At 32.8% G+C, this 12597-nt stretch overlaps 1 protein-coding gene across 1 annotated transcript; it reads left to right on the forward strand.

Moving 5' to 3' along the window:
- The first annotated feature begins 9244 nt into the window (after window positions 1–9244).
- Window positions 9245–12291, forward strand: LOC133174754 (uncharacterized). Its single transcript, XM_061309847.1, has 2 exons — window positions 9245–9317; window positions 10482–12291. The coding sequence occupies exon 2, from the start codon at window positions 10563–10565 to the stop codon at window positions 12243–12245; it is 1683 nt and encodes a 560-aa protein (XP_061165831.1). The 5' UTR covers window positions 9245–9317; window positions 10482–10562; the 3' UTR covers window positions 12246–12291.
- The last annotated feature ends 306 nt before the right edge of the window (window positions 12292–12597 follow it).

Consider the following 12597-nt stretch of genomic DNA (forward strand, 5'->3'; position numbering starts at 1 on the left):
TGCACAAAAATTATGCACATGTTTGTCAAAGCCAAATATGGGAGCCACATTTCATTGAAAAATAAAAATAGTATCAATTAAGAGAACACAAAAATATCAATTGCAGCGCATAAGCGATCGCATCCTTTCTCTGAGTTGTGAAAAGAAAAATACAAACATATTTGTTCAACTGAATGGAGTCTGTACAAGTGGTATTCATTTACCCCCCTCCTCTGGAAAGCTGATGTTAATTATGTATCGAAAAGTTATGTTATAAGTTTGGAATTAATTTCACTTTTCAACTTTTATACAAATATGAGGATATCTGGGACCAATTTTCAAGGTTAACTACATGTATTTTTTTCTTTGCACTGGTCCAACTCTGGTGTTAAACATTACCTTGTCTATAATATAATTATGTCAATAATGTCATCTTTACACATTTGATTCATTTATTTTATTAATTAATTTATCTATCGATATTTTTTTTCAGTAAACAATTAAACATACAATGGATTAAGGGGAAAATTACTTTATTGGAAGCAGTCGATGGCTTTAGACGTTGTATTTGCAACACTTAATGACGTTTCTATTATTTAGCGGCGTGTATATTTCTGAACAAAACCGTATAGATGTAATTAACAATCTCATTTATTTTCATCACACTAACACACTCATTAATTATGAGAAGACGGGGTAGCGTAGGCGTTAACCTAACGATTAGAAGAACGTTTGAATAAAGTATGAGGTTCTTTTTTTTCTTTTCACATACCGTATGAGCAGAATTTTTAGCAAGTTGATTTAATTTTGGCATTTTTAGTGAGGGTTTTGAGAGCGCTAAAATTGAATATCGCTAACAATATATACGTATTAGTTGTTATAACTAGCTATCTTGACATTATAAAATCGCTAAAATTACTTCTCGCTAAAATATATTCCAATATTTTATGATAATTCACTAAATTTGCGTCTCGCTAAAAATTCCACTTATTCGGTACCTTATAGGCATAGGTAAACTGACTAATATATTATTTATCAATAAGTTATTCAATAAAATACTGTAAATCACTTTTTATTCGTGAGAAATTTATTTCCTTCGTAAATATTCAAAACAAATTTGCGATTTCAGTTCCAAGATTGATTGATTGATTGTATGTATATTGTTTTACGTCCCATTCGAGAATGTTTCACTCATAAAGAGACCTCACCACATGCAGGTGAAGGGCTTCAAATTTATACCTTTACTCGGCACTCAGGGTCATTGAACAGTGAGGGTTCTTTATCGTGCCAACGCCTACTGTGACACGAAGTCTAACCCTAACGCCTGCCGTGACATGGGCCTCGGTTTTTAAGGACTCATCCTAAAGACCCGCAACTTTAACTTCAAAATGCCGAGCGCTTGGCGAAGGAACAGTAGCTACCTATTTTTTTCGACTTAGGTCTGTCACGGCTGTGATTCGAACACACGACCTTCTGATCACGGACCGATTTAGTTCTAAAAAAGCAATATTTAAAACATTTTGAGCAAATTACTTAATATATTCATTAGGCACCGTTCGATTTCTATTATTTACATACAATTTATTTCATTATTTCCAAGTGACTGTTAGTGTTTTTTTTCTTATATTTCAATTCGCTCAAAATGTTTTTTTTTATAAATAAAAAAAAGTTAAATATTGGACAGATAAGACAAAACATTTGGCTTGTTGGATATAAATAATGGTCTTTTATACCAATGATGAATCTTCCTGAAAATACTGGATGAATAAAAAAAAACAATCAAACAAAATAACAGCGATTACATTTAAATGTTTTAATTGTTCATACAGTCAGGCTTAAACTCTTCAAGGATATATTTACTTTTTTAAAGAAAATTAAAGATAATTTAATTTTTAAATGAGATCAAACAGTAACACGTATTATTTAAGAGTTTTAGATTACATTTTGATTTAAATCATCTGTTTTGTAAGTGAAAAACACTATTCCTGCAAGTGGAATGTTGTTCTTTTCTTTAAATCATATTCCACCTTCAATTATATTTCTTTCAATTTAGTTAAAGGATTACTGCATTTTTTGATATTGCTTTTAAGTCAACACAAGACAATTTTATTTACGATGTAAGAGAATACCGTATAATTTTTTTTTAAAATCGTTCAAATGATATGATTGAAGAATATCTAAAGATACATTTTCACCCACAACATCAAAATTTCTAACTCTTCTAGTGGGTCTATTCAATGTCTGTCTAATTACATTTTTCAAAGTATGTGTACTTGTATTTAAGCACATTTACCAGATGTCCTCTTAAAGATAACACAGTGCTTCTTTGAAAAAAGAATAGACAGTTTATTTTCAATGTTATCTTACCGAATGAAGCATTGAACAAATGATGCAAATCTGTCAAAATGAAACCTTTTTTTCTATTCAAGGCTGAGTATTTTCAACTGCAATGACAAATAAATTTGATAGAACATAAAATCAGGTTGGTAAATTGAAACGTTATGTATTCAGTAAAAAATTGTAATTAAGATAATTTTTAATTAAGTTATCCAACATAAATTTGGATTTTAAAGTGTTCCTCTCAATTCTAATAATGATGGTTCTAGCTCCTCAAATAGTTTAAAGCAACTGCCTTAAAAACCGTACTGTGATTTGGTTTTGTGTTTGTGTCCTTATTCTTAATTATAACGACAATACAGCGACAGCGCAGCGACAACACTGCGATAATGAAGCGACAATACAACGACAATGCAGCGACAATACAGCAACAATTCAGCGACAATACAGCGACAATGCAGCGACCATACAGCGACAATGCAGCGACAATACATATGAAGATCGAAACCGTTTCATAAATAGGGGTATGAACATCTTCAAACATAAGTAACGAAAATACATTCAAAATACAAATCACACTCCGGAGAGTTAATGATTGCTTGTTAATTTTTATTATTATATATATCAAAAACAGTTTACTTACCCATCGAGTCAGTAACACAGCATAGTCTTAATTTTTTTTTTTTTTTCTTTCTTTTTTTCTTTACGGATCTTTGAATGCTCAGGAAAACAAAACAAATTTAATAGGATCTGTATTGCCAAGTTAACAATTTTACCCCGTTTTTTTTTTTTTATTGAAGAAGGTGATATATGATAAAGAAATGACATATTAAAGACGAGAGATGTTTGTTAATATATATTTTAAGTAATAAAAAACTTTCCAACATTATCATTATTTTTTTTAAAAAGAATTTTTTTTTTACATTTTTCAACAAACCTTTTATTTATCACTGCTAGAAAATCATACACGAGATTGATACATTTAATCTGATATTTGAAAAACAGGGTGGTTAACACATACACATGTATAAAATTAAAAACAGGGAAAACCTGAGTTGACGAAATTGTGATGAAATTAATCTTGTCAATTCAAAGCGTAAATGAGGAGAAATAAATTGAATTGAATCTATTGTACATTCGAATGAATCAACAGTCCCGTCCCATTGGTGCGTTTTAATAATAAAAAAAAAATTAATTCGGATATAATATGCAAACGTTAATTGTTATCAAATTAAAGTTTTTTTTTTTTTCATTAGACACTTTTATTTCTGACTTACACAAAAATGTTATATAGATAAAAAAAATCATCAAGTTGTGAATTATTTCTACCCAAACAATATACTAATTCGCCTATTGTGCTTTTTGGACCGTTTAATCAAGTTAAGTACCTGTATTTATATTTTAGCACATTTAAAATGAATTTACCAGATGTCTTCTCAATGTTTACGCCGTTTTGTTGTTCTTCGATCCTAGAGTAAATGACTTACTGTATCCTTACTGATTACAGTATTATACAAACCATACACATTTGTCAAAACGAACACGATATTTAAATTTAAACTCTGGGGATGTTAAGCAGTGAAATTTAGGGGACCTAAAAGCAAGTGTATTGTTTGAATGGACTTCTGAGCCAGAATATTGTTCGTTATTTAGAAGAATAAAGATTACCTGGGCAGTGGATATCAAGTTTTATTGTGAGATAAACTACTTAGAAAAATTCACATTAGAACAAGTGTTAGTTTCTCTTCGTTCTTCTAGCTTATATTTTCCCGTGTTTGTAATAGAAGAAATGATGTCCGTGTCATCGAACTACCGACTTGGTAACAGATCTCTGTATCTACAGTCACTGACAGACCTTTACATTCTGCTCCTTTCAGACGAAGTTAGATATATACCATTACAAGCCAGAGTCATATCACGGCAGATACTTGGAATATGCAAGCAAATTGTTGGAGACTTGCATGGGGCATTAGACTCTTTTCAAGAGTCACTTCGAGAGCAAAATTCTTCAGAAATGCGGAAAGCTACACAAACTAGAATAGACCATATACAGCATCACCTGAATAGATAAACAAATATATACTGGGGTTTCATAGCAACTGTCCTTGTTACAAATGCCTGTCAAATCTCATATTTTGAAATTAAACATATCTATAAAAGTGTGAATGGGGGGACAATCTCACAGATATTATGAAACACACTGTATAATGTAAACACCTGTTTTAGTGTAAAATTAGCTTTATATCACTTAATTATAAGGCATTCGTTATAAGAACGTAAGTACACTTTGTGAAGCATACTGCATGTATGAATAAAAATTCAAGATGAAGAAAGAACTAGTAATCCTTGCATATCAAACTGATTAAAACTACCCAACAAATAAAACTCATAAGTGTGCAGTGTGTTAAATTGTGCTTTCTTAATTAAGTGCAAATTTTGGAAATAATTGCCACAAAACAACGGAGTAAAGAAAAGATATTATGCAATTTTAGTATTTTTTTAATATTCATGATTAATGAATTACTTTGTAATACTTAATTGCTCCTTTTTGCAAGAATAAAAGCCAAGATACAAAGTAGGTATGCACTAAGTTTTCACAGAACTATTTTTTTTTATTAATTAAGTATCATTCCTGCTAAAGTATCTCCCACAAACATGTATATTTTCTAGCCGTTGGCAGATTTTCCCCTGAATTGAGTTACAATCGAGGTTGTTTCCTGGCTATACGTTAATATAGAAAATGTAGTGTGTATGTGAAACTCTCGTGTGCTCCTCAAAAGAAACTGAAGTATGTTAGTACCATCTTTGTTTGTTTACTATTTGTCACAAAGCTTTTAACATGTAATATATAACAGCATGCCATATCTCTGGAAGCACAGAAGAATAGTTGCGTTCAGAGTTTGTAACCAGAGTAACCAATAGGTTAGGTCACCAACAACTGGTGGAAGGTCACCAAATCCACCATCATCCAAGAGGCTATAGAGATTTTGGTGTGTGACGTCAACATAAAAATTTAATATGGCGGGCCTAGAACAAATGCTAGGAATTAATTACAGAGGATTTGTTCCCATTTATGCTAAATGGAAAATACTCAGATTTACCTAATAAAACAATCGACGGTAGTGTCGTAGGGTGGATATGACAGCAGAGATTATTCACCATGTTGTCCAACATGGACAGACGCTCAGAGAAAAAGCAAGGGGAAGTTCTGGATGCAATGACTGAAGTCATTCCGCCCTCATGGTATTAACAAACTAATTGACTTCACCAGAATGAACGTGAACTAGATCCAATTCCTGATTATACTGTAAAAAACAAGACCATTCTCTCCATATTGTGTAAACTTTATAGGTAATTCGCATTATCAATTCTGAAACAACCCACACAATGTTTATCGCTTACGCTTTTGTTTATTATTTCTTTTATCCGATAAAAGTCTTAAAACATTTCCAAATTCATAATAGTTTCAAAATCATTTATTAAAATTCTCCTTCTATTTTATCTTTCTTTTGTTTCTTTTTATCATATATAGTTACGCTATTTTGAGAGAATGGGAAAATTTACGATTTACTGACTGTCGTAATTAATAAGCGATAATTAATTCTTTCAATTTCTCAGTATATATATATATCGCACTTTAACAGAGTACACCCGACAGACCGCCCCCACCCCCTTACCCCCCAATATTGGTCACCAGGCCCCCTAATTTTGATCAATGCGCCTCAATATATTTTTATACATTTTTTTCGAAACGATCTAAATAGAGCAATGGACAAATCGCACCCCCCCCCTTATTTGGTCAGAACGTACCATGATTTTGGTCAATTTGGCCTTTGTAGAAGGCTCAGGTAAGGTTTGTAGGTTTGTTTGGAATCAGTCCCCAAGCATTGGTCAAAGAGCCTCATTTAATTTATTAACAGTTTTATATCCCCAAAAATGATTTATAAATAATCCTTCAATGCTTTCAAGGTTTTTTTTTCAATTACCTCAGAGAGGAAAATTAATTTCTACCTTTCCAATTTTGCCCATAGCACCTCATAATTTTGGTCATTGTGCCCCATAAAATATATCTTAGGATAATATTCTGAATTGAACATCTTACAGAAAATATTACCAAAATGTGGTTGATTAATGTTTCTTAAATGTTTGTATTTTTTGTTTCATGTATAGAACGAAAATGCTCATCCTTTAAAATAATTGAGAATTTCCTCCGATATCATTTAATTAACCCCTGGCAACGGAATTGGGAATTGGAGGGGATATACTCAGTAATGCAATCCTGTGTATGTGTGCTTGTTTTGGGTTAATGTCCTGTGCGAAACGGAAGTGATGTGTTTTGCATCAGGATCGACGTCGAATGCTGCTTTTTATTTTATAGATATGCTCTTTGCAAGGGAATGCTCAACTTTGTTGTTCCCTTGCTGTAAACCAACTATTATTCGCGTCATCTTTTATTCGCGATTTGTCAGTTTGAAATCAATCCGCGACAATCAATTTTCGGAAGTGAGAAAATATTCTCTACAAAGTAAAATAAATAGTTAGCGGTGATTATTATTCGCGAGTTACGGAAGGTCGGGAAACTCACGAATATTTCTCGCACGCGAATAAAAGTTGGTGTACAGTATTTGTATATTTTTATACTTTTCTTCTGAAATGGCCGTCACGGTAGCTCCATGATCGGAAGGTCGTGTGTTCGAATCATGCTCTATTCGATTAAAAAAAAGGTAGCAATTGATCCTTCGCCAGGTGTTCGGTTCTTTAATTGAAGTGAAAGTTGTTGGTCAATCGGGAGAAACTTAAAAACCGAGTCCCCGTGTCACGGTAGGCGTTTGCACGATAAAGAACCCTCACTGCTCCATGCCCTGAGTTCCGGGTAAAGGTCTAAATTTGGAGCTCTTCACCGTTAGGGTGAGTTAACCATGCATCGGACACATACCATGCTTCGGACAACTTTAAGCAATAAACTTTCATTGAACCTGAGTGTCTCCGTGTTTTTACTAGTTTCTGTCTTAAAGGTGAAGATTTAAACTTTTTAATGATGCCGATTTTTAGTTTCATGCTGTGATAAAAATACCATAAGAATGGCCTTGAAATTACGTCATATTTTGCATCATCAAAGGGGAGTAACCAGAATTCTACGATTTTGTAATTTTTAGAGTTGTCGTTCTTTTAAATAGACTTCAACGGAACGAGTCGGACCTATGTAAAATTTTTCGAAGGTTGATAATTGTAAAGAATTTTTTTAAAAAAATTTTACTTCAATGTTTGTAGAATATTTTTTAGAGTTGTTTTTTACTAAAGTATGTTTATTTCACCGTACATCGGACACAAATTAACCATGCATCGGACACTTTCTGATGCATGGGTAATCACTTCCATTTTCATATAAAACCCAAATGGCAGCTATTTTTTGCCGAAATAGAAAATAAAAACTTTAAATTTTCAGTGAAAATACAAGTTATCGATATATGACTAGTAGAAGTGGACTCAATTTATTTTTTTGAAAGTGGATGATGACAACCCACGAGAAAAAGGCGCGAGATGGCATATTACTAGCATTGTAACGCCTTTCTAAGGCGATGTGATGCACCTAAAATCTCTTCACGTTTGTGGATCGAAATAGTCATTTAAATATAACTATAAGGTTAATTTTTAAATGAAAGATAAAATTGTTTCGACATTTCTAATTTTAAAGCACCGAGATCAATGCATGATATTTTTTCGGTTCAAAATACCGTATGTCCGATGCATGGTGAATATTGTCCGAACCATGGTGAATTTTGACTTATTTCGGAAAAATCGTTTTTAGTGATATTTTCTCAATAAGTAACACACGATTGTGTCAAGAATTTATATTTCAACCACATACTACATGTTAAGCTCCATTTTGGTAATATTCGGTGGGTAGCGATATCGCTAGATCTTGTCGATGCATGGTGAATTCACCCTATATGATGACGTCTCTCTAAGATTCAAAATATTCTCGAACAGAACGTAAAACAACATACAATCATTCAATCGATCTTCTGATACGGCGGGAAAATCTTATTTTCATACATATACAACGGAGAATAAAGGCCGCGGTATATCTTTGGTGCAGAGTTTGCACTAACCGTCGTAGATATGTGTTGACGTTTCGCTCAAAAAGTTTCGGATATATATAATGATATGTTTTAATTCTAATGAATCGTAAATTAGAATGATTTGAAATCTAAAAAAAAAAAACGAATCTTCTTAAAAATCACCTTTAGTTTTTGTTTTTGTTTTGTTTTGGTTTTGTTGTTGTTGTTTGTTTGTTTGTTTGGTTTTTTTGTTTTATTTTATTTTGTTTGTTTTGTTGTTGTTGTTGTTGTTGTTGTTGTTTTTGATGAATAATAATATTTCATTGCCATTTATTTTTTTTTTTTAATTATTTATATTGGAAATATGCATTTCTGAGTTTTTTACTTCTCGATCAATCCCTCTTAGTATAATTTTTGTCAACAAAATGCCCCAAACAAATCCGTTCCTGAGAAGCTTAAATCTGAAAGACATCTTCTAAGAAGAGATTTATAAACTGGATCAATAAAAGAAAGCGATTGTCGCCAACAGAATGTTGTCTTTTAACTGAGTTCAGTCTCGTAAGTCAAAAGTCTGAGTGGAAAATTTTTTCCTATATTCTTTGGTGTAAAGAATTGCCCTGGAGGCCATGGTTTTTAGAAGATTTAAGAGTTTAAATAAAAGAGCCTCTGACGATTGACGTTGGAAATACAATCCCGATCGGGTTCGTCATTCCCAAAAATAACAATGTAAACAATGATATTTCCGTAATTTCGGATCCACCAACAATGTTATGTTTTAGTCTGCCAGCTGCTGTTTATGTAAAGTTATTTATTTTAAAACATTTTACTTCTTTGATTACTTCATTATTTTGATTGATTGGTTGTTTACTTGTATCCATTATGGTCGGTGAGAGTTGTGGCTACACACATACAAATGAACTGAAGAAGTTTATTATTCAGGTACAACAGGTCCAGTACAATCAGTACATTTAGCTACGTAGCTAAAATTACCTACCGTAGCTTTATTTACCTACCTCAGGTAGCTTTATTTAGCTATTTCAAGGCAACTTTTAACAATTTTGCTTTTTATTTTAAAAAGACAAAAAGTCGCAAGAAAATGTGTACTAATATTTATTCTAGGTATCATTTAAAAAGCAATCTAAAGCAGAGATAGTTTTAACATTGCTGCGTTTGATCACTTTTAAGGAAAATATGTATTCCCATTGTTTGAGTAACTGTACACACCTTGTGCACGATGAGGCGTGGATAAGTATGATAACTTCACATTGTGCTCATGTTAACCAAAACTGGTTTTCTTTGTTATTACACTCAAGAAGTAACTGTTAGGTCACAAATTAACTGTTGTATATAGCCCCAAAACTTTTAGAACTTTGATTGCAATTGCGCAAAAAAAGACACATCTCCAACAGTGATTTTTTCATGAATTGTTTTCAGATGAGTTCAAAGTTGAAAATTATCACTACATCAAAGTGCAATTTTCTGCACTTTCTGGGAAAAATTCTTCTTTAAGAAATAAGTTTGATTTAGCAGCTAAATAAAGCTACTTCAGGTAGGTAAATAAAGCTACGTAGCTAAATCTAGTGATTGTACCAGACCTGTACAAGTAGGCATATATCTAGTTTGATAAGGCGATTGTTTTGATATCTTTTAAGGTGTTTAATGCATATCGTTTAAAGATTATTGTATAAATGTGACTAATATGTCCTAGAAAACTATTTAGCATCAAATGAAAGAGGAAATATAATTTTAATTATAAATTTGAAAAAGTACAGTACATGTATAAATACAATAGGAATGATATCATTTTAAATGTAGTGATTGAACTGTGAATGGAAATAGCGTAGCAGCTAAGAGATATAGATATCTAGATGAAAGATTTGCAGGCATATAATGAATTCTTAAAGCCCAATAAAAATTATTAAATGCACTTGTAAGTACTTAGTAAATTCATATAAAATCTAAATATATATTCACAATTTCACACAAGTGCTATCTTGATAATTTTCGGCCAAAGTTTTGGTTTCATTACGTATACATTTACAAAAAAAGTAAGTTATTTTAGATTATTAATTTTGTGAAATTTAGTCTCTTGTTTATTTGTAGTTTGTTCCACAATATTAAAAAGCCAAGGAAGAAAATTGAACAACCAAAAGAGGCTGATACACTTAATATTTCTATAGCATTATGAATAAATCATCCCCAACACAGCTGAAACCACCAGAATGTTCACAGTGTAGGAGCAGTGCAGAATACTACTGCAGGACATGTAAACAAGATTTATGTGTACCCTGTAAGGAGGAACATGTAATAGACTTTGACACAAAACTCCACAATGTAGTGATTGATCGCTTAAAATATGGAGACTTTATGTTACTAGAGACTTGTGAGAAACACCCAAACATGGCCTGTGAAATGTGGTGCCTTTTGTGTAAGCTTCCTATTTGTTCTAACTGTGTAGAGCACGTAAGTCATATACCTCAGGATATAAAATTGGTGTATAAAATTCAGCAAAAACAACACCAGCAAAGAACTGTTCTTGTAAAAAGTGAGATCATGCTGCATAATCGTGGTATCCAGTCAGGAATCAATTCTGATTTCAGATCTTGTCAAACAGAAATCTCCAAACTCCAGAAAAATATGATAATCAAAGCTGAAAGACTGAAGGATCAGATAGATATAGTATTGGAAGATGTTACAGAGGACACCAGGGTAAAACTAAAATGTTACTTCAACTCTAAACAGAAACAGCAAAGAAGACGCATAAGATCCATACAAAAACGTGTATGCATGACTGAACAGTTAGCAAACAGAGCGATACAGTTTCTTTTATTCTTTAAGGAAACCAATGTTTTCAATATAAATGACACTCCCAGTACATCAATAGTCACAGTTCACTCTCTGAGTGAGGAAATCAACAAAGCTAATGTTTTCAATTGCCTGGGACGAATCCAAGTTACAGAGACCAGAAAAAGAGAAGTAAGAAATGAACAGATATATAAAGTGGTGTCTCCACCAGTGTTACAGAAATCTTTCAAGGTGAAGAGTAAATGGTTTATGTCTAATTTTATTGGTCATATTTCCTGTGTGACACCAGACACTGCCTGGGTCAGCAGTTGGAACGATTTAAACTTGACAGACACAACGGGTGAAAGTTTACATTATCTTGACATTAAATATATCGACATAATCAAGGATGGTGTACACACAGTGACTAGAGAAGGCAATCTTGTATACATAGATACGTATTACAAAATCAACAAACTCTCGTTGAACAATAAAACTAAGTCTACATTAAGGATGATAGCAGAACCTTGGAAACCATTCTGTCTCTACTGCTCTCCCTTAAATGGAGATTTCCTTATTGGGATGATGAGTTCGGATACAAATAAAGCCAAGGTAGGACGATACAACAGTAAAGGACAAAAACTCCGACACAACCCAGGTCAGGAACTGTACGATAATCCCAGATATATCACAGAAAACCTCAATGGAGATGTGATTGTTTCTGATTTGAATAAAAATGACTCTGGCTTAGGTGTTATAGTGGTGACAGACTCTATTGGAACACATCGCTTCTCCTTCAAAGGAAATTCACAAGGGTCAAAATTTAGACCATATGGAATTTGTACAGATGCTCTGGCCCACATCCTAGTTTGTGAATCTTACAGCAGGACCGTACAAATCATAGACAAAGATGGTCAGTTCCTGTCAGTGCTACTGACAGAAGAACAAGGAATAAAAGATCCATACACCATAAGTTATGATCACAGATCACATCTTCTCTGGGTCGGATCATGGCGGGACACTGTAATCCGTATATACAGACATATACAGAAACGTGAATATCTTAGAGGGAATTATATATAAAAGTAAATAATGTATAGGTACAGTACAGACACTTAAGGAACTAACAAGTACATGTACATTTAAGAAATAAATAACAAGTTTAAAAATTTTAATGGGAATTGAAGTGGGTCGGTCACGTGATCAAATCCTGTGAAGGCCGAAGGCCTTCTCAGAAGATTTGATCACGTACCGACCCACTTCAATTCCCATTGAAGTTTTTAAACTTGTTATTTATTACTTATATATACATTTGAGACGGACAATAGAATGTAATCGAATATAAATATTGCACTAACTGTACGTCGTAGATTTTGACAAATTACGCTAGGTGTAAATCGGCTTGAAAAGCGGTCACGCTTCAAATTCATCAGGC

This window comes from Saccostrea echinata, unplaced genomic scaffold (genome assembly GCF_033153115.1).
Source record: "Saccostrea echinata isolate AGI-Se365-2 ecotype Australia unplaced genomic scaffold, CSIRO_AGI_Sech_v1 ptg000059l, whole genome shotgun sequence".
NCBI lineage: Eukaryota > Metazoa > Mollusca > Bivalvia > Ostreida > Ostreidae > Saccostrea > Saccostrea echinata.

Bases quoted from the DNA above. Each gene is read 5' to 3' on its own strand.
- LOC133174754 (XM_061309847.1), top strand. From the start codon at position 10,563: ATGAATAAATCATCCCCAACACAGCTGAAACCACCAGAATGTTCACAG.